General features: G+C 36.7%; 2 protein-coding genes across 2 annotated transcripts in view; both read left to right on the top strand.

The window, feature by feature from the left end:
* The window catches only part of LOC124889296, a 10,549-nt gene extending 8,591 nt beyond the window's left edge, over positions 1-1,958 (top strand). Inside the window, exon 2 of the mRNA XM_047400753.1 lies at positions 1,304-1,958. Within this exon, the coding sequence (XP_047256709.1) occupies positions 1,304-1,354 (51 nt within the window). The 3' untranslated portion in view covers positions 1,355-1,958. The remainder of the gene's footprint in view (positions 1-1,303) is intronic.
* A 1,662-nt stretch (positions 1,959-3,620) lies between these two features.
* On the top strand, positions 3,621-4,286 carry LOC124889694. Its single transcript, XM_047401675.1, has one exon. The coding sequence runs from the start codon at positions 3,621-3,623 to the stop codon at positions 4,284-4,286; it is 666 nt and encodes a 221-aa protein (XP_047257631.1).
* Positions 4,287-26,775: the final 22,489 nt, after the last annotated feature.

Genomic DNA, 26,775 nt, shown 5'->3' on the forward strand with positions numbered 1-26,775 from the left:
ATAAAGTGTTATACTGCACCAGCAGAGATATTATATGACGAAATAAAATCAGTTATACAAGTTGTAAAAATAGGACTAACCAGAGATATGATCATACCAGAAGATATTACACAGCAACCGGAGATACCCAGAATTGAGATACCCAATTTCTACGCAAATAAACGACTTATTGGACTAACTACGATTATCCAAGAACTAGCAAATAATTATACTAATGGAAACCCAATATGGAGCTATTATTCGAGAGATCATCAGATGATTTACTCAAATTCAAAAGAGCTACGACAAGCAGATATGGAAGATGTTAGACAATGGATAATGACATTACTCAACCCAGAAAAACAATCTACCGCAAGAGCAATTAAAAAAGGATTTATTTCAGACGGACTACTGATAAGATATTGTAAAATAATTGGACACAAATATCCAGATCACCAATGTTCAAGATGTAATGGAGAAGATAACATTATTCCAGAAGTACATCTAGAATAAAAATTAAGAAGACAAAATGCCAGCTGGAAAGATAAGATAAGAAGTAATGGAGATATAGCAGATACGACAACATCAACGGAGACAAGATATTGAATTCATTGTATAGATTTTTAATCTTTACGAATTGTAATTATTGTCTATATAGACTTTTCTAGACTTGTAGAAATTTTTAAGGCTATAAAGACTTTAGACTTTTTAGGGTACTAGCCTAGGTACTAGCTTTTTTGACTTATAGGTTAGCATATAAAAAATGTGTAAAGATGCTTGTAAAGTTTTTTCGTTCTATAAATAAAGGAAACTGAAGGCATTACAAAGCAAGCCTTCATCTGTTGAAGCAATACTCTCTCCAATTCAAATATTTTGCTCAGTTAATTAAAAACAGACATATTTCAATGAAAAAAGCTATGGAGGAACAAACTTCAGAAATATCGAAACTACCCGAACAGGTATATTTATTTATGATTATGAATAGCTAAATTCATAATTCCCAACAATCATGATATGATAAAATAAATTCATATTAGTTACTTTATAGTAGAATTATAAAGTATTTCTAACATTTTTATCTCCTCCCCTGGACCCTCAATGAGGGACACTAACTCGGCATGCTCTTCGATAAAGAGTCCCTATAATTTCCACCATCCCATGGATTTTCTTATTTGGAATTGCAGAGGTTCAAACTCTTCGAAGTTTAAAATTATTTTTAAATAACTCCTTAATGAGCATAAGCCTGCTCTAGTCGTGTTGCTTGAAACTCATAGGAGTAATCATCTTAATATGCCCTACGAATTTAATTTTTCCAATATCATAGCTGTGCCAGCTGAGGGTCAAGCAGGTGGCATTGCTATTTTATGGCATGTAGACCTTCTCCGTATCACTAACGTCGCTCTGACTCAGCAGGAAATTCACTGCACAATTCAGGTAAACCCCTCCTCCAGTTCTTGGTTTTTTTTGGCAGTTTATGCTCGTAATAACACTATATAAACCCTATAATTGAATTTTTGAAGCTTTGGAACTTATTTTGGTGAGAATCAAATGGGGATTTTTGAGATTTTTTCATCGGATAAGTTTCTTATATTATATTTACACATTCCCCAATGATTGTGTCATGATTTCATCTTCAAAATTAGTTTTTCAACTTGAAAATCTAGTATTTTCTTGCTAAAGTTAAGAAATGATATTTTAATGATTTAAAGGTCAACTTTAACTTAATTTTATTTAAGATTTGAACTTCTTAATTTATGGGTAAATTGATTTTCTAATAAAATTCTAATTTTTGCCTTTTAGGCTTGGGGTTGACATTTGGTTTGAGTTTTTGGACCCAAAATAAAAAGATAACAATATGCATATCATTGTACTCGTATTTATGCTCAGATCTTGTTCTTGATAGATTGGGAGGATTTGAAGCCATTCAAAAGAAGAAGTCTAGTTTGAGAGTATTGGTCGCTTGTGGTTTGGCCTCAAGGTTGGTTATGACATAACTTTCTTCAAAATTTACTTGGGTAGGGACTTATCATGTAAAATATGCTATCAATTTGGTGAATTCATGAATTTGAGTATTAATTGAGATGGATTGTTATTGTGATGCCCTTATTGGGGCTTATATTGTGTTATTGATATGAAATTGAGATTTCTGACTTGTTTTTGAGGCTTGTAACCTTTATTCATGAATTGATTGATATTTTGACATTTATACATATCTATTGTAGTTGGATTCATCATATCTAGCATGCATATTCATTAATCTCGTGGATCACCGAATGGTACTATTGAGAAAACACTAATTTTTGAAAGAAAATAAACCACCTTCTATTGATTTGGTCTTAGGCATATTCCGGATGATGAGATATGATACTCTTATTAATTTGATACAATGCGTACTTTAGATAGTGAGATATGATATTCTTATTGATCTTGTATAAGGCATATCTGGATGGGGTATATGGACCTCGTGAGTTCCTCATGGCTCTCACATTGCAGCACACGACTGGAGGGTTTATACTGGTAGGCATTGACTATTTCATATCATCGCATATTATTGCATTACACAATTGGTAGATTATTGTTGAATTTTAGATGAGTTTGTGATATTTATCGATATTAAACTTCTGAGACTTTTATGTGTGCATGTTTATTTTAATATTCTTTAATTGATATAGTATTCGCTTAAACTAAGTCGGTCTATGATGCCTACTGAGTACTAGTGGTTGTACTCATGATTTTTTGTACCCTTTTGATTCAGATCCTAATATGAGTGGTCCGTGTGGCTAGTGCTTGTGCATTTTAGCGGTACTTACAATTGTAGTGAACTTATCGAATTGGGAGATTGTCTTAGCGTCTATCTATATAACTGCTGTCTTATTTAGTTTTCCTTGTATAGAATTGTATTTGAATTTGGTATTCTATCTTAGAGTCGATCTTCTACTTATTGATGGACTATAGAAATATAACATTTTCGATGCTTAAAACAAGGAAAATAGGCAGATTTCTAAGGTTATTTTGTTAGATATGATGCATTTTGGGTATGTCTCATCCAAAATCATGCTTTGGATGCTAAGTTCATGAAAAAGATGAAAAAAGAGGTTTTTGCTATTTTTTGGAGAAATTATGGATGTTCAGGACACTTTTCGACTTGATCGGGATCAGTTGGAAGGTTTTCAAGCCTAAGGGAAAGGCAACCAAGGTTGGAACTACTATGATTATAGATATATAGACTGCAATAGAGACAAAAATAATGACTGGAGATGGAGAGCTGATTACAAGGCGAAGGGAGACGGTAAATTTCTCCTGGCAGACGATATACTAAATCAAGAATGGAAGAAATGTTGTCTAAACTGGTGAAGGGTCAAGAAAATCATAAGAACAACCTTAAGGAGATTATGGCTGACATTTTAGGGTTTACCTAGAAGGCGGAGTCTCATGCCACTGCTATAAAGTAGTTGGAGCACCAGTTTGGGTAAATGTATGCAATGATCAAACAAAAACAACCTTTTACTCTTTCGAGTGAAAATGTTCAGAGTCCACCGCTATAAGTCAATGTCAATCTATCACCACTAATTGTGATGCCACTACTAATGATCTCCCTGTAGCTATAATTTAGGAGTTGAAGATTGATAGCATTAAGAGCGATGAGACACCTGAGGCAGAGTCTGAGAAATCGACATGGTGATGATAATTTTGAGTGTGATAGTGGTGCGTATTGGGTCGTCAAAACCAATGATCTTGTGCACCCTTATAGTGCGACCCCTTCCTTACCATTAGTAGAAAAGAAGAAGGATCCAAGAGCAGTCATCATTTCATGTTCTATTAGGCCTTTCAATGTCAAGCAGGCTTTATGTGACTTGGGATCAAGAGTAAATGTGATGCCACTGGCTGTGTACAAATTGTTGAGGATGGGGGAACTCAAACCTATGACAATAAAATTATTGATGACTAACTCATCTATGAAGAAATTGATGGGTATTTTCTGTTACGTAAAAGTAAGGGTGGCATCCCTTAAATTCCCCATTGATTTCATGGTTCTTGATTGTGAGGTGAATTCTCAAGCCCCCATTATATTGGGTAGACCCTTCCTATCCATTAGTAGGGTATTGATTGATATGGACTTGGGGGAGATCACCTTCAAACTGAATGATGAACAAGTAGTGTTTAATATGTGTGTGACGGTGCAACAGCCAGACGATATACGAGTAGTGTCTGTAATAGACACTATTGATGAGGATATTGCTATAGAGGCTAGTGTACCAAATGCACCAGGTGTTGATGAGAGATGTGTGGCAGACCGATTTGCATAGATTGAGATGCTGGATCTAGGACATATGAGGAAGGAGATGGATATCTTACAAGCAGAGGTATGCTCTCTCACTGAGAGCCACATATTATCCATTCCTCCAGTTGTATCCCTCATTATTCAGCCATCACCTTTGAGCCTTATAGCTTATTTTTCTTGTTTCACCATTCATCCTTTTATTTGTGTTGCATTGAAACTGTTTTGACCCTGGTCCTCCTTAGACATGTGCACCTTAACTCAGGCAAAATACCAAAGTTGAGGGTGGCTATCATAGGGGTGCATAATGTAAAATAGGTATGAAGAAAGGTAAAACAAGAGAAATAAGTTAGTAGGGCTGGGTGTGGTAGCAAAAGAAAAAGAAAAGAAAAATTGTGAAAAAGAAAGAATTAAAGACCACACCGAACCTGAATGTGCAATAAAGAATAAAAAAGGAGAAATAAAAAGAAAATTGGCTAGTAAGTGAGACCCCAAGGTTAGAGTAGTGCCAAGGAGGCATAGTTACTTGATATGTATATATGTACCATACCATTCCTTAAGCCTGTATTAAAAGCCGAGAGAAGTCCTATAGTGATCCTAACTTGACAATCTGAATGCTAAGTAAAGGAAATAAGGGCAAGCCTATGGTATTTGACATGTATTGATTGCACTTCTCTTTTGAGTGTGAGTGTCTCTTGACCGTCCCTACATTGATATGTATTATTTCATATGAGTGAGTGGGACATCCTTGTTATGAGTGCACTTGAGTAATATTGCTACCTATTTGCTTGTTTTTGGTAGTGTAACTTGTATATATGAGTGGTTGTCTGTTGCTAATGTAATTGCCATACCTTGATCCCATTGTGTCGCATGGTTGTGCTTCATGTTCAAACATAGTTGGTTTGAAAAATAAGATTGGAGGGGGTGTTGTAATTTGAGTTAAAGTGTTGACTGACTGCCTTGAATATCTTAGATTTTCCTAGTTAAGTGTAATTTTTGTTTTTATTGTGTTTTGTTTCTTGAGGACATGCCTACATTCTATGTTGAGGGTGTTGATATGCTATAGAAATATAACACTTTCAATGCTTAAATGAGGAAAATATGCAGGCTTCTGAGGTTATTTTGTTAGATATGATGCGCTTTGGGTATGTTTTACAGGAAATCATATTTTGGATGCTAAGTTTGTAAAAAGATGAAAAAAGAGGTTTTTGGTTACTTTTTGGAGCAATTATGGATGTTCGAGACACTTTACGGCTTGATCGTGATCAAAGGATGTTCAAGAATTGAAGAAGAGCTGAAAAATGACTCCTAGTACTTACTAAGTCAACATGTGTACCGCAAGTAGGACCTATGTACCGCAAGTAGGAAAAGCAAGTGCTAGAATTCCAAGATCCCGAGAGCTGAACTTACAAGATCTTTTGATCCGCTACCTGCGCCCTGTACCTGTGCCCAGGATCAGGACCGTAGGTACTACCTGCACCCAGAGTCAGAGCTAGGTATAAACCACATGTGGCCACCGACCTTGTTTTCCCCTATTTCGTTCGGGATTTGGTTTTAGGGTTTCCTCATGTAATATAAATACCTTTTATGTGTTTTTTAGGAGGATTGATACACTTTTGATGCTCATAAACATATTTTAGTTCCAAGATTTGATTTTGATTGGAATTCTCTTGTATTGACTTCAGTTGATTAAATCAGTTACAGTTGTGGGTTTTCTACCTCTTATTATTATGATTTCATCTATGCTTTCAATCATGAATGTTATTGATTATTTCACAAGCAAGAGCAGCTAAAGCCCATTACTAGGGTTGTGGAAACCCTAACTGGTTGACAAAGTAGAAAAAGTGCTATTGTTGTTCTAAATCGATGCCCATGCATGTATTATTGTATCTTTAATATAATAGTTTTCTTAATCAGTGGCTAACGTTAGGATCCCATCAGATTATTGCTACTTACTCCAAAAGAGGAGCAGTGACTAGGAAAAGATAAAAGACAACATTAATTTGGAGTTTACATCGATGCACGCTTTTAGGGTTTATCTTAGTAAGATGGTTAGATTTCATCTATTAACTAGAGACTCAAAAGGTGATAGTTAACTGGGATCAAGATAAGGGTTAGTAAGGTGACACTGAGACTCAAAAGGTAAAGGGTAAAATCCTTTTATTCATCCCAAAGACGGTAGAAGGTACATAACTTATCGATTCTACATGCAAGGTATCGGGTTGGTTCAACAAAGCACGATAAACCTATGGAGTTGAGAAGCCAGGGGAACACAATCCTAGTGTTCATCAATACTGATTACAATCGAAGTTGATATTTTCTCCTTGTTTGATATTGCTATTTAAATCCACCCATTTACTTTTCTAGTTTTTGCCCATTAATTACAACATCTACAATTCACAAGTTCATGTATTCCCTTGGGATTCACTGTAACCTTTGTTGGGTTACTATATTTAACAGCGACCACAATCATCTTTGGAGAGAAGGTATAGCTTGGGAGTTATCACTTATGAAAGTGAGTCTTGAGATTTTGAATTTTCTTGTTAAGTTCCATTTGACTATATCTTGAGTTATTATTATTATCATCGTGTATGGATTCTTTTACCATTTATTTTACTTTGAGTATTCTGATTTACTGGCATTGTAAGAATTTATTGGTTCTCCAGTGACTAATTTATCTTGGTAATACTTTTATTTGACTCAAATGATTTATGAGACTTTTTTCAAGGAGGTTATGCATGAGATTATTGAAGAATTTTTTTTTGTTATGCAACATAGGATAATCATTGTATAAAATTGTCTGGCTCTTGCATCTTCATTCCAATATGATAATCAAGTTCTAGATTCTAATGTCTATTGGGGTTGAGTTTGCAGTGACTTCTCTTACTTTCTCTCCTTTATACTTAAGTTGCTTAATGTTATTATGGTATGCAAGTCTATGTTAATGTAACGACCCGAGACTATCCCTTAGTCGTTAAACGGTACTCATGACCCCGAAGGACCACAAGCTAACCCTTCCCTGATATTTGTGCCATGAACACTGCATAATATCTAAAAATAAATGGGTAAAAATAGCCAGAAACAAGCCATAAGGTTCAACACATCTATAAATACTCAAAACTGAAAACTGAATACTAATACATTCGTCCGAAAAACCTCTAGCTGTCTGAACTGCGGAGTTGATGGGACATGTCGCCAACTAACTCTGTCAACTGAAAATAAACAAAGTCTAATTCAATAATAATACAAGGATCATCCTCGAATAAAGAAGACTCACTTCTACGTCTATTGCTGCTGACTAGGACTGAACTGCTGAGGGAACTCTGGATCATGTGCCTCTGGACCTATGGTGTCAAATAAAACACCATAGCGCAAATTCATCAGTACGGGAATGTACCGAGTATGCAGATGAGGTAAGGCTAAATACAAGGGCTCATGCATGAATAATTACATAACTGAATAATCATTAGAGTACCGAACGAGAACACATACAGGAATGCACTAACCATAATCACAATCATCACAACCCTAGATATTGAAACTCGAATACGGCTTTACTGTCATCTAAACTTACTACTAACACTGAGATACTAAATCACTGAATTATCTGATACTGATAACTGATTAACTGAATATACTCACATAAATGACTGAATTCTGAGCTCACTGCTCTCGACTAACGGAATCAAAGATCAACCTCTCTCTAATGGATGACTCCGGAATCTATTATCAAATGATAAGAAAATGATCATGTACGAATCTGACAATAAGAATACTCAACAGAATCTGAGACTGAGATCAATCCTATCTATCGAGAGATCTCTAGATCTAATAACAAGAATACTCAACTGAATTTGAGACTGAGATCAAGCCTATCTATCGGGAGATCTCTGGATTTGATAATAAGAATACTCAACAGGATCTGAGACTAAGGTCAAGCCTATCTATTAGGAGATCTCTGGATCTGATAACAAATAACTGTATATGAGACCAAGCCTATCTGACGGATGGTCATGAATCAATGGAACTATCTGAGATCCTCACTGAGATAGATGATTGTACCTCACAGTCCTAATTTCTGAAGATTGATACTGAAACTGCAACTGTGGGAAGTAGTTACTTAATTGACATGCCCTAACCTTTCATAGGTGGGGTCCAACCTATAACCCCAGTTGGAAGGGTGTCAATACCGTGCCACAGGTAAAGACCTCTCTAGTAAAGCTTCTCTAATGGATAACCCTCGCAGGAAGTTAGCCTAAGGCAATATAATAGTCAAATCTCTCTAACGGTGACAACCTCTACTGACGGGGACTCTTGCATCCTGCACTAGCTACGCAGTTCTAGAGTTCAGGGATTGCTCTTAATGACTCGACCTCTCTCTGATGGGGAGCCTCCATCCCTTCCTTCGCTCGGTGCTAGCTCCTACTCCTAACTAAAAGACGCTGAACTAAATTTATCAACTGAACACAAACTAATCTAAATTTGATACTGATCACATTTCTTAAATGATCTGGCTGAGTTAAGTTGAGTTCACAAGGTTTCGTATCTGATGGAATACTACTGAATCACGGTATCTAACTGATGATACAGATTTTGAATAGATTACTCCATCACTACCGAGGCCATAATTGAACACTTGAATACTACAAGATCTGAGCTGAGTACAACACTGAGGCTAGAAAACTAGAGATAAAGGAATTACGGAGATTATTGAGATTTCTTAAGTTTTGTATCTGTCTGAGGATACAGAGTTCTATAATTCACTAAGTTCTGAGAATCATCGCCCGACTGGGATTATTGTGAAAACTGACAGAGACTCTACATATTAGCTAAATTATCGGGTATAAATACCCCCAGGACTCGATAACATAAAAGTAAAACATAACCATTCTTCACTAGTCAAAACCACAGTCATTCATTCATCATCACAATCACTAAAGCATCTCTTCAAGCATTTAGAAATCATAACATGTATTCACCATCACAATCACTAAGGCATCAATTCAAGCATTTTAGGAATCATAAGCATCTATTCACCACCACAAGCATCTATTCACCACCTCAAGCATTTAGGAATCATAAACATCTATTCATCATCATAATCACTAAGGCATCACCTCAAGCATTTAGGAATCATAAACATCTATTCATTATCACAATCACTAAGGTATCACTTCAAGTATTTAGGAATCATAAATATCTATTCATCATCACAATCACTAAGTCATCACTTTAAGCATTTAGGAATCATAGATATGTAATAGCGTAGGGGGAACATGCTATAGGATCATACTCCATTCAACAAGGTATTGCATCAAATACTTCGCACGCATATTAGTCTTGGCATGTATTGGATAGCACATGATTTGGGAAAACTTCATACTATCATGTCACAACTAACTCGTCAAGCACTTAGCATGTATTAAAGGCTTAGTATGTATCAAAGAGAATGTAATTAGATAATTTACTACTATTATGTCTCAACTTGTTCACTAAGGCCTTTCAACAAACACTAGGTATGCATGGGTTTACACCTAATTGCGAATTTCATGCTATGATATCACAATTCATTCACTAAGGCATTTTACCAAACACTAGGCATGCATGGGCTTGCTCATAATTTGGGGTTTCCTAATCAATATTCCATAATGGCCCTAATTCTTCACATAAGCATTTTATCGAACATATGGGGAGCATGCTTTGCTTATTCAACCATTTCCACACTTAATTGGCATGAACACATCGTCTAACAAGCAACTTGAAGAGGGTTTATCATGAACATCACATACTAGGGTTAAAGCTTGAAAACCTTGTAAACAAATATGAATCACAACTCAATAATAGCTGGAACATCAATTTCAACTCACATGAATCATTAAAACCCATAAACACAAGGGTTTTTGAGCTTCTTGGATGAAAGGGACCCAAGAATTAACATCTACATACCTTGGGGAAACTCTTTTCTTGAAAGTTCTTGGAGAGATTCTCTATTCCTCTTGATCTCTATTGATTTTTCTTGAAGAGTAAATAAGGGTTTTGATTTTGTAAAACCCTAGTTTTGATGTTGAAGATGGGAAATGAGTCTGAGAGCCTTTTATCGGGTATATATAGGGGCTAAAGAAGAGTGGGAAAAGACCAAAAATCCCTTGGAATTAAACTAAAAAATCCCGATTTTACATACTGGCGCAATGCGCCATAATCGCACCAGTTCACTGGAAATTAGAAAATTGGGAAACTATACGACGGGGTGATGTGGTAGAAGTTGTGTTGCCACCTTGGTTTTGAACTGGAAAGGCACCACGACGCGGTGGAATCGTATTGGTGCACTGGAAATTGACAATTCTAACACTAAGCCTTGGCGTGATGCACCATAATTGCGGAGGCTCACTGGATTTTTGATGATTTCCATTTTGGATGGCTCTGCGATGCGCTGAAGTGCCAGGTGGCACACTGTCTCACTAAAATAGCTCTAACTCTTTTCCCGAGTATCAGATTTGGGTGAATTTGGTATCGACAGAAACATTCCCTTTATTTTAGCCTCAAGTCATATCTATGACCTCTAACTTTGGGTAAGCACAGTAGACACTTAAACTTGTATAAAGTTGAACAAGTAGACACACACATCCTATGTGGCATAATACATGTAGGATGCCATGTAGGACAATAATTGACCATGTAGGATGCCACATAGGATGCGTGTGTCTACTTGTTTAACTTTATACAAGTTTAAGTGCCTACTTATGCTCATCCAAAGTTGGAGGTCATAGATGTGATCTGAAGCCAAGTTAAAGGGCATGTTTATATATTATGCCTCTCTAATGCTACTTTCTTTTTTGGAACTCTGGCTAGTTACATCACCCTCATTGTCTTTCTCTTTTCTTATTTCTTTTGGTTTAGAACCTCAAAGAGGATGTTTTTTTAATAACATTACTCCTCTCTACTACCTTGTTACTCATAAGTTTTCATTTTTTTGTAAAGAATATATTTGTGGGATTCCATTTACTAATCACTACACCTTTATAAAATCTTTTTTGATCATGGTATACCACTGCTTCCTTCTCTAATTTTTATTTTTCCTTTTGTAATTCCGGATGGAAGTACTCTGCTTTCATCTTTATTATGCCCCTATGTCTTACATCTCTTACAATAGAAAGAAAGAGAGTCATACTGAATTTTGACCTTTACTACTCTTTTCTCCTGACTGGTATTATTTTCAATTTCTATTTAAATATAATTAGGTTTTTTATCCAGCATGTCCAACTAAACTGTCATGACTTGAACCAGGGCCTGGCTGTGATGGGTATCTCAAGTTCGCCGAGGATTGAAGACCTCCCTTTGCCTAGCAAAACAGAACCCAATACAACTAGCAATGGATGAATTCCAAATACATAACTAGATAACCTAAATTCCAAACGTATAAAAAGATAGGCAACTCAGCTAATTCAGATCTAAATCTAAGAATTTCAATAACCATCCCAATCCATAGTAATCACAAAGCCTCTAAACAAACCAAAACTAATCTAAGTCGGGACATAGCCCGGACAATAGCCCAAAATAAAGCCATATGAAGTAGTCTAATACATAAATAAAATGTGACTTCAAAATGATAACCCTTTCATAGAATGGAAGCTCATCACTTAAAGATGACTCACGAACAACCCAGGAAATCACCTAACTCTGTGCATGAAAAGAAGGAGTGTCTCTGGTTCCTGTATCGTGTAGGGATACAACATCCAGAGATGGTTAGCGGGGCGAGCACTAGCATGTAACTTAGGGCAAGGTTAAGTAATACCAAGTCAAAACCATGGTAAAATCCACATGCACACATTGTAAATACAAATATATATAACATTCTGGGATAGGGAATAAGGATTATCATGAACTTTAAAACATTTTCCTAAACTGTGTAACTCAACTGACATAAAAGGCACCCATAGGCTATATGGGCTCAGCTCCCCCTACTGAAAGGGCCCCAGTACGTGTTAGCCGCAAGAACCAGAGAATAATCATATGGGCATTTTCACCAAGGGTACTCGAACACCTAGACATCTATCGATGGTGAAATAAACACCCAGTCATTTAACAAGGGTGAATCGAACACCCAGTCATAAAGCAAGGGTGACTCAAACACCCAACCATTTAGACCCCCATGCTGGCAATTGTGGTTTCTAGTAGTGGTCCCTCGGGACCTCCACTTTCACAGCGCAGCTACACAACCCCTTTTAAGCCTTATTAAAATAGTTACACATTCCCATTCATTGAACCAATGATACATATCAAGCATACACTGTTGGTATCGTCATACCAACTACACTTGCAAGCTCAAAGTTATGCCATTATAATTTCATTAACTTGGGGGGTATGCCTCAACCCCCTACATTCATTAAATCAGTGTGGGGGAATGCCATGACTCCATTTGTTCATTAAATCAAAGCCATTATATTTCAATAGCCTCTTTATATCATGTAATAGTTCCAAAAGTAGTTCAATATGCATACCTTTATGTTTAGAACAAGTTTCACAAGACTGGGTTGAGGCTATATCAATTACAATGTTTAAAACCATCAATTTAGGGGAAACCATAACCCCTATTCCAATTAACCACAACCATGCACCCCAAATAGTTTAAAACCATCAATTCAAATCCTGAATCATTCATTAAAGACGGGTAGGGCAGCTTGATGCACTAAAGCTACCGCTATGCACCGTGTCCAGGGAAGGGCCCCACTACAAGGGTGTATCATACACAGCCTTACCTTGAATTTATGCTAGAGGCTGTTTTCAAGGCTTAAAATTGTGACCTCCTGGTCACATGGCAAAAACTTTACCAGTTACTATTGTAAATACATGTTTTTGACAAAATAAACTAGGGGAAAAGTATCATGTCTGAGATATCAAGAATTACGAAGAGAAATCAACCCTTGGAAGCTCTAGTTGCAAATTTCCTTAAAACCCTAGGTGTTTTTGACTTATGGATTTGAGAGAGAATAGAGTATGTATTAGATTGTTAAAGTGTGGAAATAAACCCTTTTGGGTGTTTTATGGATGTGGGTCCTAAGTGTGGAGTTAGGGAAATAACAAGAATTCCCCCACTTAAAAATGCAAAAAAGGTCGTCCACTCATCACGGGTTGCCTCACGACTCGTGACATCTAACTAGGAGTCATCTCCATGAATTGTAGTCTGAGTAGTAGCTCAAGGAACTATCGTTGTTGACCATACGAGTGACACACTATGACTCATGAGGTGTCATTACAACATGTAGGGTCCTAGTCATTGTCAAAGAAGAAACATTTGGGCACCATGTTGGTTTTGCTTCGAGAAACACTATACGACTCATTGAATTTAGTTGTACTTAGAATAGACTCCTTGGGTAACATCACTGGTCACCCTACGATTGGGGTCCTACAACCCGTATGGTGACCTTATGATTCATATGATAAGTTGTGGTCTGAGTAGTTAGCTCAAAATTAAGGAATTTTCTAAATACCAAAAATCCTGGGTGTTACATTCTCCCCCTTAGGATCATTCGTCCATGAATGATCAGACAAGGCTTATATTAGCACGATTTAACACAAAACACAACCACACTTTCGTTTAAAAATGTCAGAAAACAAAGATGTTAAGGAAAACACATATATTAAGCATAATTATCGAAGCGGGGAACAAGAATTGATATTTGGACTTCATGTCCTCTTTAGCTTCCCAAGTATCTTCTTCAACCTTATGATTCCTTCATAGAACTTTCACCGATGACACATCCTTAGTCCTCAAAGGACGGACTTGCCTATCCAGGATCTCAACTTGGACTTCTTATAAGACATAAATTCCAAAATGCCAACACTCTCTAAAGGAACAACCAAGGAAGGATAACCCATGCACTTCATTAACATCGAAACATGGAACACCGGATGGACAAAACCAAACTTGAAAGAAACTCTAACTCATAAGACTCATTACCCACTCTCCTCAAGTTTAAGTACGGACCAACATAACTGGGACTGAGCTTTCCCTTCTATCCAAACCTCATCACCCCTTTCACGGGAGACACCTTCAAGAATACCTAATCACCAATATCCAACTCTAATTCCCTATGCCTCACATCCGCATAGAACTTTCGATGATTTTGGGCAGTCTTAAGCCTATCCGTGATCACCTTCACCGCCTGATAAAACAAATCTAGACCAAAAAATCTAGTCTCACCAACTTTGAACCACTCAATAGGAGAATGACATATCCTACCATGAAAAGCCTCAAATAGAGCCATTTGAATACTAGAATGATAGTTGTTATTATACACAAACTCTATGAGAGGCAAATGATCGACTCAACTACCACCAAAATCAATCACCATCTCTTAGAAGATCTTACAAAATCTAAATAGTACACTCTATTTGTCCATCCATTTGAGGGTGGAAAGCGGTGCTAAGGTTCACCTTAGTTCCCAAAACTCTCTGAAATAATCGCCAAAAGTTAGATGAGAATTGAGAGCTGCATAACTTAATTAGATATAATATAAATACGCATACCATGCAACTTGACAATTTCCTGATGAAAAACTTAGCATAATCTTCTGCCGAATAAATAGTCTTCATAGGCAAGAAATGAGCAGAATTGGTAAGATAAGAAAAGCCCAAAGAATCAGCTAAACCAATAATTTTCCTTTTTGATAAGCTGGAACTATTGTGCTTTGGGTCTAGAATTATGTAAAAATTCCATGTGGCGCCCATTCATAGAATTGCACTTTCAAAACCAACACAACATCCCTCTATGCTCAAGGAATATTTACCTTAAAAGTGGGTGAATTCCAAGCTCTAATGGTTCTACAAATAACCCACTAGGCTTTCAGGGATTTTAGAAAAAGATGGAGAATTAAATCAAGAAATTGATAGAAGCTTTCAACAAATCCAAGGAGGAAACACATAAATTTACTTCACCAAAGCTCCAAAATCACCCACAAATTATTCTTCCAAGTTTTCTCACTATTTTAGGTTTAATATTCTTTGGAATGGATGATAAATGGTGAAAATCAACCTATGAAGGGTTTTTATACCTTTCCTAGGTACACAAATATTGTTGAAGCGGGCACTGGGGAACTTAAGCGGTGACTGCTTAAGATACCTAGTGTCTCTTTAGTGATATTTCGTCGACTACATAGGTACCGCTTAAGCGGTCTCTTGCCACTTAAGCAGCTACCGCTTAAGTAGACTTCCACTGGGCCGTCCTGATTGCTTAAGCGATGGATGACTGTTGTAGAACCCCCTTCGCTTAAGTGACCCAATAGGGATCTTAAGAGGTGTACTAGCACCAGCTGAGACTTGGAACAAACTATGTTATCCCATCAAATTTGATGTTTTAGACTTAATGGCACAATCAAAATTTCAATCTGAGGTCATTTTGATGAATTATTGGTCCCCCACCCACTTGCCCTTTTTAACTTTCAACCAATAGCCCATAATGAGTTTGGAAACCTTGGGACCCATAACAGGGATCCACCCACCATATAATTGCTATTTTGGAACTATTGGAACTATCAAAATTGGTATACGAGATTGTATGACTCGAGTTTTTGCCTAGTAGCTGATTTGAACTAGTGAAGACTTTAAAACAGGGAATTGCTATGAAAACCAACAAACTGCCAGTAACTTAACTGTCAGTTCCAACAAGTTGTAAATGACTTGGGGAAGCTATAAGAAATCTCTAAACAATAAAGGTAAGCAAAAATATAGAAAATGACCTGTAGGGTTATTACACAAAGACAATATTATGCCAGGTGGTGCTTATGTGGCATGATGATATGGCAACTCATCACCCTCTCCCCCGCCTGATGTAGCAATGACTATGGGTAATTGCTATTGTATAAACTTCTAGATTTTATCTTTGAATAGTCATAAGTAGTCATATCATTCCCACGTAGCTTTATTTAGTGATTTTTATTTTTAGTGAACATTGATTTCCTCTTCTTAAGGACTTTTACAAGATTCATCATAGATAAAAATACTTCTTTTCCATATTTGACAATTTTAACATGGGCACCACACAAGATCCTTCTCATTCCATTATCAAGAATCATTGGAGCTAAGGGTTAATCACCATATGGCAATTTTTAAAGAATTTCTATCTAAGAATTATGGAAAAGATATCTACAGGAGTGATGGTATAGTTAGTTTTACCTTTCCACTTGTCTAATGTGATGCTTACTCTATTAGCAGTTTTGCACAGGGGAGTTAGCGGCGCATTAACTATTTCTTGGACTAAAACTGAAGTCCAACCTTGTTACTTCTTAATTGGTTATGCCATTCAATTTGCACCTGATTTAGCCATAACATGAGTGGGTCATCCATTGATGGTGATGTCCACAAACTGGGCATTATATATTTTTGGCTTCTCCAATTGCTTTACAATGGCTATGCATAATTCTATCATGCCCAACTACATTTTGTTTTTGAATCTTGCCTTTATTTTTGGCATATTTTTACTTTCATTTACGTAATATGGTGCCAACAGACTTCAGTTCATTGCATATTGCATATCCTTGTCACCCTCCATAAATACAATAACTATTTTCCTTTATAGTTTGAATAAGCGCTCCATCGATACCAAATTCGCCCAAATTCGACACCCGAGCGAAGAGTTAGAGCTATTTTAGTAAGACAATATGCCACCTGAGCCATCAACACATCGTGGAGCCAGTGAAAATGGCAATCATCAAAATTCAGTGAGCCTCCGTGATTATGGCGCTCATGCCAAGGGTAAAATTTATAGTTTTCAAATTCCAGTGACACGGCGTGATAACACCGCATCATGCCAGGGTCTATGTCGGGAAATTTTCTCAAAATTAAAATACGCATCCAAGGGTTAAAAGAGTCAATTTTTCAATCCTATATATACCTAGTAACACATGATTCAGCCATAATTCATCCAAAATATATTGTTTCTCTCAAGAACAAGCTCGGGTTTTAATTGGGGATTCAAATCCAAGACTTAAATTCAAGAATCCCTCCGTCAATCTTCGTAGAATCAAGAACTAAGATATGTACAGTATTTATTCATGGATTCCTTTCATACATGAAGCCCAAGAATTAAGTTTCAAATCTTGTATTCTGAATATTTTATTGTGGGTTGATTATGTTCATGTGATTATGGTTGTATGATTTCAAGTTGGAATGACTTTCATGATATTGTGTGCATTATGAATGGTTAAGGGAATGTCTATGAGATTAGGTTGATGAAAGTATGACATGTTTATATATAATTCCATTCATGTACAAGACTATGATAACCATGTGCTTCATGAAATCCCCAAATTAATGTATTATGAATTATTGATATTGGTCACCTATTCAATAAGTATTATGTCCTGTCTGTTTCATGCTATCGATTCCTGGGGGTACTTGTACTCAATAATTTAGCTGTGTGCCTAGAGCCAGTGTCATGTTTTCATGATACTCTCAGTCAAGCCATGATCCTTAGAATTCAGTCAGTCTCATAACTCAGGAAAACTCAGTAAATTCATTATCAGTCTAGTCCTACTTAGTAATCTCAGTGACCTCAGTGGTCTCAGTAACATCAATACTCAGTAATCTCGGTAACCTCAGTATTCCTAGAAATCTCAATAACTTCAGTACTCTCCGTCAGTCCTTAGATCTCAGTAACATTCTATCAGTTAACGGAACTCAGTGAACTCAGTTTAGCTCTGCTAAATAATACCATTAGTATTAGTTTAGTTCAGTTAATCAGTTCAGTGTCTATTCAGTTGGGAGTAGAATTCAACACCGAGTGAACCCAAGGATGGGGACTCACCTGTTATTCAGTGGAGGGTGTGATCCTTAGAAACAATCCTTATGTTCCAGAACTACGTAGTCAATGTAGGTTTAGATGTACCCTATGCGTTTAGGGATTTAAACATCTCATTTGAGTTTCCTACTAGGAGGGGTTGATGGAAGAGCTCCCTGTTAGAGAGGGTTTACTCACAGTTTATCTTTACTCGTGGCACGGTAGTGACACTCTTCCAGCTGGGGTTACAGGTTGGACCCCACCAGTTCAGTTTCAGGAAATGTCGGTTAGATAATTACCTCCCACAGTCTCAGTTTTAGGCTCAGTTTTCATAATAGAACTTAGTTTAGTTCTACAAAAATCTAGGACTGTCAGATATAGTCAAATCAGTACAGTGCATAACCCAACTAGTTCCATTAGTATCAGGACTTTCGAATGCAGTCACTCATGTTATTAATATTCAGACTCAGTAATTATTTTATCACAAACTCAATTAATAGTATATTAATTATATAAAACCCATTTTATCAGTATTCAGTTTCAGGACTGTCAGATACAGTCAATCAGACCAGTTCTTCATAATCAAAACTTTCAAAAATAGTCATCCATTTATCAGTAATATGTCATAAGTTCTTCTGTACTCAATAGACTTAGTCATTTAGTATCCCAGTATTAGTACTCAGATATCAGTAAATCCATGTTATCAGAATTCATGAGTCAGCGTTATCACGATCTCAGTTACAATTATGAATTCATGCATGTATTCTCACATTCATATTATACAGTCAGTTATTATTGTTCATGCATATGAACTCTTGTATTTAGCCTACCTCACTTGCATACCAGTACATTCAACGTACTGACGTATTTGTGCTATGGTGTTTTATACCATAGGTTTAGAAGCACGATATCCTAAGTATCCTTAGTAGATCAGATATTTAGCAACCATACTAATAGTGAGCCCTCATCAATCGAGGATAACATGATTATTTTATTACTTTGTTATTTCAGTAGTTCGGAGTTAGTTGGGGACATATCCCATAAACTCCACAGTTTGTCAAACAGCTTAGAGGCTTTCAGACTACAACATGTGTTCAGATATTTTATTTCAGTTTTGGGTATTTTTATACCCCATTACAGATATTGTATTAGATTTAGTATTAGTTCAGTTTTGAACTTTATGGCCTTACAACTTATATTCAATATATTTACAATGTATTATTCAGTGCTCAATTATATATATCAATCATGGGTTAGCTTGTGGTCCTTCTGGGTCATGAGTACCATGTAGCATTTCGGGTACCAGATTTGGGGCGTTACAAACTGGGTAGCAGAGCCTAAGGTTCAACAACATCCTAGGAAGTCTGAAAAGGCACATATAGTAGAGTCTTGTACATGGGTGTGTTGTGCACCACACTTATGTGTAGGAGGCTATGAGATGCTTTAGGAATAGTTTCCATTCTTTCAGTATTCATGTCGTGCCAGTGAGCATAAGCTCAAAATTTTCTCTCAGTCCAATCCATTCTCCCCTTTGTTTACAGAACATGCCTCCCAAAGGGACTAACGAAAGGAGAATGGGAAATTAGTTAGTACCTCAGCCCATTCAGGCAGATCCTCTGGATGAGCATGTCTCTCATGCAGAATTCAGGACTGCATTCACTATTCTATTTCTAGTCTCTACCCCAGCGAGTCGATCTAACACAGGCCGATAGGTATGCAGTAGCTGTCCAGTTATGATATCTCAGAAATCCAAGCCTTCAGGTTCTAGTAGTAATACCAGTATGTGTAGGAAATTAATAAGGGAAGGTGATTATTGACCTATTTCTATCGCAATGCGAAGTTTTGTACTTTAACCCTCTTGATACTTATGCATGCTTCATGTCACAATTCCATGCAGCTAGCTTATATTCTCACACTTTATATAAGAATATTGTGTGATTTAAGTTTCTAGTATGAGGAGTTTCAGCTTACTCTGTGTTACGAATAAAGTTCCATGAGTATAGAAACATCAGACCCAAGTCATGCAGCTCATGACTCATGCACTCATGTCATTCTTAACAGTATGCTTAGCCCACATGATTCATGACTTCACTCTTAAGGTTTAGTCAAACTCAGATTATGTCACGTATACTCTTAGTTTAGATACCTCGATAAATCTGTAGTATTAATGTTCCATTCCACAGGACTCAATTACAATATTATTCAGTAGTCAGTATCTAGTAAATAAATCAGATAGTCCTACAGAACCATGGCTTTTAGCTATCAGTTATTTAGCCATCAGAATTCAGTGCTCCCGTACTAGTCTAAACCTTAGTTATAGAAAACCAGCATTCAGTCCCAGTTACAGTCTTAGTTCCGGTTACAATCTCAATTACCGTCTTAGCTACAATCTCAGTCCCAGTTCTAGTTCAGCCAAATCAAAAACTCAGTTCACTTTCAGGATTACCCGACCATAGCATATAGATATCAATTACTCAGTTATTAGTATTTTAGTACCTCAGTTACAGAATGTTTCTGAATAATCTCATACGCTTGGTCTTGGAATTTCAAGTAATATAATTTTCATAAATCCATTCCCTGTCACCTCATGTCACCTAGTTAGTCCTTACCTTTTATGCATAATACTCTACAGCCTCAGGCTAGTCATTCAGACTAAGTACAGTTCAGTCTTATATGCCAGCGTTCTTCTACAAGTTATTTAGTTAATCAGATAAATTAGTATATTTATGCATTCGTGCTCAACACCATGTGAACCTTTTCAGCAGTCTCAGTTGTAGTGCATAAGGTTTGGTCACTTTATCTAAAGTGATGTTTCATAGGCCTTGCCTCCTAATAAAAACCCCCAGCCATATAGTGATCTCCCATTTAGATGTCCTACTCGGACCAGGCCAAGATTCGCTTTCTCTCTATAGTCATTAGAACTCTTTAGAAAGAGTGTCATAGAAATACTCCGATCGAGTATAAGTTTTCAAAATGAGTTAGTCCACAAAGCCATTACTTCAGTTTAGCAGTCAGAATAGACAAGTTCAGATGGTGTGGTTTCCCCATCTTTCCACCTAATCGCACTATTCAAAATCTCATGAATGTGATTATGCTAAGATGGACCAACTAGGTAGTTGCATGTTTAACTTTGTTCATGTATCATGCCTTAGTTTTATATCCTAGATATTCAGTCATGATTCAGTTCGTTGGTGCCCTGTGCATCATCCCAGTTTTCCTCAGTATTGCATTTAAGTCAGTATTCTTCTAGGCACCTAGTGTCCCAAGGGGAAGATACACTATAATTCCCCAAAACTTTCATGACATAAACATGCCGCTCTCTTCTTGTAACGAATCCAGTTTGGAGTAGTGGGTACCCATAGGTTGACCCTCTAGCTCCAACCTCAGTCGTATGCCATGCATTCAAGGTACTTAGTTTAAATCACGATATTCAGCTCATGTATCACGTTCTAGACCCAGTGATGTTCTCATGTTTCTGCTCATGCATATTTAGTAATTAATCTTAGACTCAGCCCAAGGTAATAGCTTTTCTTAAGCTTATTCAGTTTCAGTTACAAATGTGGTATTCAGTTCTAATCTCAGTTTTTGTTTCAAACTTGGTATCGTTACCCTTACATATTTAGTCGCATGTTCATGAGTCGATTCAGCCATGTATTCAGGCATCAGATATGCGTGATCAGATTATCAGTAATCTCAGTCATGAATTCATGTATCAGCTCAGTCATAAAATCATGCATCAAATATGCATGCTTAGTATGAATCTCAGTAATGTCAGTCAGGTAGTCATGTTTTAGCTATTCATTTTCAGTATGTACTTCATCTTATTGTTTCCCCCATCTATATCAGTCTCATTTGAGGATGAATGTTCCCAAGGGGGAGATATTGTAATACCCCATACTTATACCCAGTTTAAAATTATCCTTGAAATGTTAAAAACTTATTTCAAATATGAATCCACTTTTATAAATGTGGTATTTTCAATATTTTCACTTTTTATTATGTGGGAAATTGAATAAGCTTTCCATTGATACTAAATTCACCCAAATCCGACACTCGGGCGAAGAGTTAGAGCCATTTTAGTAAGACAGTGTGCCACCTGAGCCATTAACGCATCGCGAAGCCAGCCAAAATGGCAATCGTCAAAATTTAGTGAGCCTCTACGATTATGTCACATCGAGCCAAGGATAAAATTTAGAGTTGTCAAATTCCAGTGACACGACGCAGTAGTGCCGCGTTGCGCCAGAGGTCCAGGTCGGGAAATTTTCTCTGAATTAAAATACGCATCCAAGGGTTAAAAGGTTCTATTTCTCATCCCTATATATACCCAATAACACGTGATTCAACCATAATTCATCCAAAATATATTGTTTCTCTCAAGTTTCTCTCAAGAACAAGTTAGGGTTTTCAATTGGGGATTCAAATCCAAGACTCAAATTCAAGAATCTCTCCGTCAATCTTCGTAGAATCAAGAACTAAGGTATGCACAATGTTTATTCATGGATTCTTTTCATCCATAACTCCCAAGAATTAAGTTTCAAATCTTGTATTGTGAATATTTTGTTGTGGGTTGATTATTTTCATGTGATTATGGTTGTATGATTCCCAAGTTGGAATCTTTATGTGTTGTTCATGAACCTATGCTAGTATGTGGTCTGAAATATGTTAAATTGAGTTGAAATATGGAGTTTTGTTGTACTAATTTTATGGTCATGCCTACGCCCTAAGTCATGCATCCTAGGTGTTTGATAAAATGCCTAAGAGAATAAAAATTATGCATTATAGATTAATTGTGACCCAAGTGATAAGTGTATGCTTTACCCTATGACTAAGAATGACTTCCATGATATTGTGTGCATTATGAATGGTTAAGGGAATGTCCATGAGATTAGGTTGATGAAGGTATGACATGTTTATATATAATTCCATTCATGTACAAGACTATGATAACCATGTGCTTCATGAAATCCCCAAATTAATGTATTATGAATAGTTGATATTGGTTATCTATTCAAGAAGTGTTATGTCCTATCTGTTTCATGCTATCATTCCTGGGGGTATTTGTTACCGAGAATTTAGCTGTGTTCCTAAAGCCAGTATCATGTTTTCATGATACTCTCAGTCAATCCATGATCCTTAGAATTCAGTCAGTCTCATGACTCAGGAAAACTCCGTAAATTCATTATCAGTATAGTCCTACTTAGTAATCTCAGTGACCTCAGTGGTCTCAACAACATCAGTACTCAGTAATCTCGGTACTCCCAGTATTCCCAGAAATCTCAGTAACTTCAGTACTCTCCGTCAGTCCTCAGATCTCAGTAGCATTTCGTCAGTCAATGAAACTCAGTGAACTCAATTTAGCTCTGCTAAACAATACCATTAGTATCAGTTCAGTTCAATTAATCAGTTCACTGTCTATTCAGTTGGGAGTAGGATTCAGCATCAAGTAAACCCAAGGATGAGGACTCACGTATTATTCAGTGGAGGGTGTGATCCTTAGAAGAAATCCTTGTGTTCCTGAACTATGTAGCCAGTGTAGGTTGAGATGCACCCTACACATTTAACGATTTATACATCTCATTTGAGTTTCCTACTAGGAGGGGTTGATGGAAGAGCTTCCCGTGTTTACCCGTGGCACGGTACTAACACCCTTCTTGCTGGGGTTACATGTTGGACTCCATTAGTTCAGTTTTGGGGCATGTCGATTAGATGATTACCTCCCACAGTCTTTGTTTCAGATCTAGTTTCAGTAATAGAACTCAGCTCAATTCTTTAGAAATCTAGGACTGTCAGATACAGTTAAATCTGTATAGTACGGAACCCAGCTAGTTCCATCAGTATCAGGAATGCCAGATACTGTCACTCAAGTTATTAGTATTCAGAGTTAGTAATTATGTTATCACAAACTCAGTTAATAGTATATTAATTATACGAAACCCATGTTATTAGTATTCAGTTTCAGTACTGTCAGATACAGTCAATCAGACTAGTTCTTCATAATCTAAACTGTCAGAAACAATCATCCCTTTATCAGTAATATGACATCAGTTCCTCAGTACTCAATAGACTTAGTCATTTAGCATCCCAGTATTAGTACTCAGATATCAATAAATTCACATTATCAGAATTCATGAGTCAACGTTATCACAATCTCCGTTACAGTTACATATTCATGCATGTATTCTCACATTCATGTTATACAGTCAGTTATTATTGTTCATGCATATGAACCCTTGCCTTTAGCCTACCTCACTTGCATACTAGTACACTCAACGTGCTAACGCATTTGCGCTATGGTGTTTTGTACCATAGGTTTAGAAGCATGAGCTCCCGAGCATCCTTAGTAGATCAGACGTTTAGCAGCCAGACTAGTAGTGAGTCCTCATCATTCGAGGATAACATGACATCAACTCCATAGTTTGTCAGACAGTTTAGAGGCTTTCAGAATACAACATGTGTTCAGATAGTTTATTTTAATTTTGGATATTTTTATACCCTATTACAGACATTATATTATATTTGGTATTAGTTCAGTTTTGAACCTTATGGCCTTACAGCTTATATTCCGCATATTTACAATGTATTATTCAGTTCACAGTTACAAATATAGTCATGGGTTAGCTTGTGGTCCTTCTGGGTTATGAACACCGTGTAGCATTTCGGGTACCAGATTCGAGGTGTCATAATACTGCTTGTCTACTTAAATTTCCAGAACTTGCACTCGCCTCATAGAGGGCATTGGTGCAAAATAAAGCTTTTCTTAACTTGGCCTAAAATTGCTCCCATGTGTTGATGGTGCAAAGGCCCTTCTCAATCTTTGTGTCACGACTTGAACCAAGGCTTAGTCATGACAAGTATTTCAAACCCACCATCAGTAGAAGACCAATCACTAAGCCTAACCTCCAGAGTATAGTAAAATTAAATAGCAGAAGACAACCAAAATATATAATAAAGAGAGATAAGTTTAATCAAGTTCTAAGAGTCCAAACACAATGACCAAAATGTCCCGACACTATCCGCAAAATCCTCTAAACAAAAAATACCAAACTAGGTCGGGACATGCCCCTGTTCGTGAAAAAGATAATTCACGATTCCCAAAATCTAAAAAGAAACCTAATAAAATAGAAGGGCTTTCCACAAGTGGAGGCTCACCACTTCACAACAACTCAACCAATGTACTACACCACCTAACACTGCACAGGAGTAACAAAAAACTCTCAGACCATACATTATGAAATGATGTAGTATCTAGGGTCAGTCAGTGGGGTAAGCACTAGCATGCAACTCAGGGGAAAGTGATAAGATAATTCCATTGCCAAAAACACCAATCAAAACCACATGCACAACATTTATGTATACATATATATAGGATGCCAACATAGGGACAAGGGCCATATACTTGAGAGTTTAAACAATTATCTTGAATGGTGTAGCTTGCTCCATCCTAAAGGTACCCATGGGCTATATGGGCTCAACTCTCCTACTAAAAGATCCCTAGTGCTTGTTAGCTGCATAACGAGGAAACCTAGGAAAGGATAAAGACAACAAGGCAATAACCATCTAAAAATATACTATGTAAACCATGGCACAACGGTCATATAGATCCCTAACATCAGCAAACATGGTTTCTAGTGTTTGTCCCCCCTGGACCTACACCTTCACGGTGAACTATACAATTCCTTTTAATCCAAAATTAAAATAGTTTACCTATAAATCCAACCATTAAACAAGGAGTATTTATCAAGGTATACCGACTTGGTATCATCATACCAATTTGCTTGCAAGCTTATATAATTATGCCAAACCAATCAATGTAACCATTAGACTCTGAAGTTCCATTTAAAATCAAAACCATTGTCACTAAGGGCATATCCATAACTATTTTCATTACACATTTATCCTTTAATGCAATGCAATGTTTTAACGGTAAGTTAAACTATGTGAATATTCATATTTAAAACCAAGTTCACATAGTGGGTTGAGGTTAATGCTAATACCAAGCCAAATATCCATCAATTTTGGGGAAACCATGTTCCCCCATTCCAATCCTCATACAATGCACCCAATCAGTCCCAAAATAATAAATTAAAGCATGAATAATCGGTTTAAAACATGGGAAAAACAATTCAAGGAATAACAATCAAAAGTCCTCAACCTAATTTAAAACCCATCAACTAAATTACATGAATAATGATTAAATAAATTCCACAATGTAAAAACACAAGTTAGGGATGAGAAATATGCCTAAATTATACGATAAATTAAAGGGAATTCAAGGTTTGGAGCTTGAATGTTAGATTCCCTTGTAAAACCATAGTATCTCTTGACTTGGGAGTTAAAGAGGAAGAGAGTAAGTTTAATCTGATAACTAAAGGAAAAAAGGTCCTTTAAGTATTTTTATGTCATGGGAAAGAGTGTAAAGGGAGGAAAAGACAAAAAAGACCCTAATTAAAACATACAGGAAAAATCAGGATCAATCATCATGACTTGGGTAACAACTCGTGAATCTTGACCACGAGTTGTGGTCCGGAGTTGTTACCCGAGTATAAAAAATCTGGTCCCTCGCTGTTATGATGATGAGTCACTCATCATGACTCGTTGTCTTACATCAAGAGTCATAACAAAGACTCATGGTCAGGGACTAAACATGTGAGTAACTTTTTGCTATGACAATGAGTCCCTCCTAAGGACTCATTGCGTCTCATAACAAGTCATATCATGGACTGTTATCGCTTGTAGTTTTGAC

Source organism: Capsicum annuum, chromosome 12 (assembly GCF_002878395.1).
Source record: "Capsicum annuum cultivar UCD-10X-F1 chromosome 12, UCD10Xv1.1, whole genome shotgun sequence".
Lineage (NCBI taxonomy): Eukaryota > Viridiplantae > Streptophyta > Magnoliopsida > Solanales > Solanaceae > Capsicum > Capsicum annuum.

What these genes read in the sequence shown, in the direction of transcription:
- LOC124889694 (XM_047401675.1), top strand. Translation starts at nt 3,621, where the DNA reads ATGAGACACCTGAGGCAGAGTCTGAGAAATCGACATGGTGATGATAAT.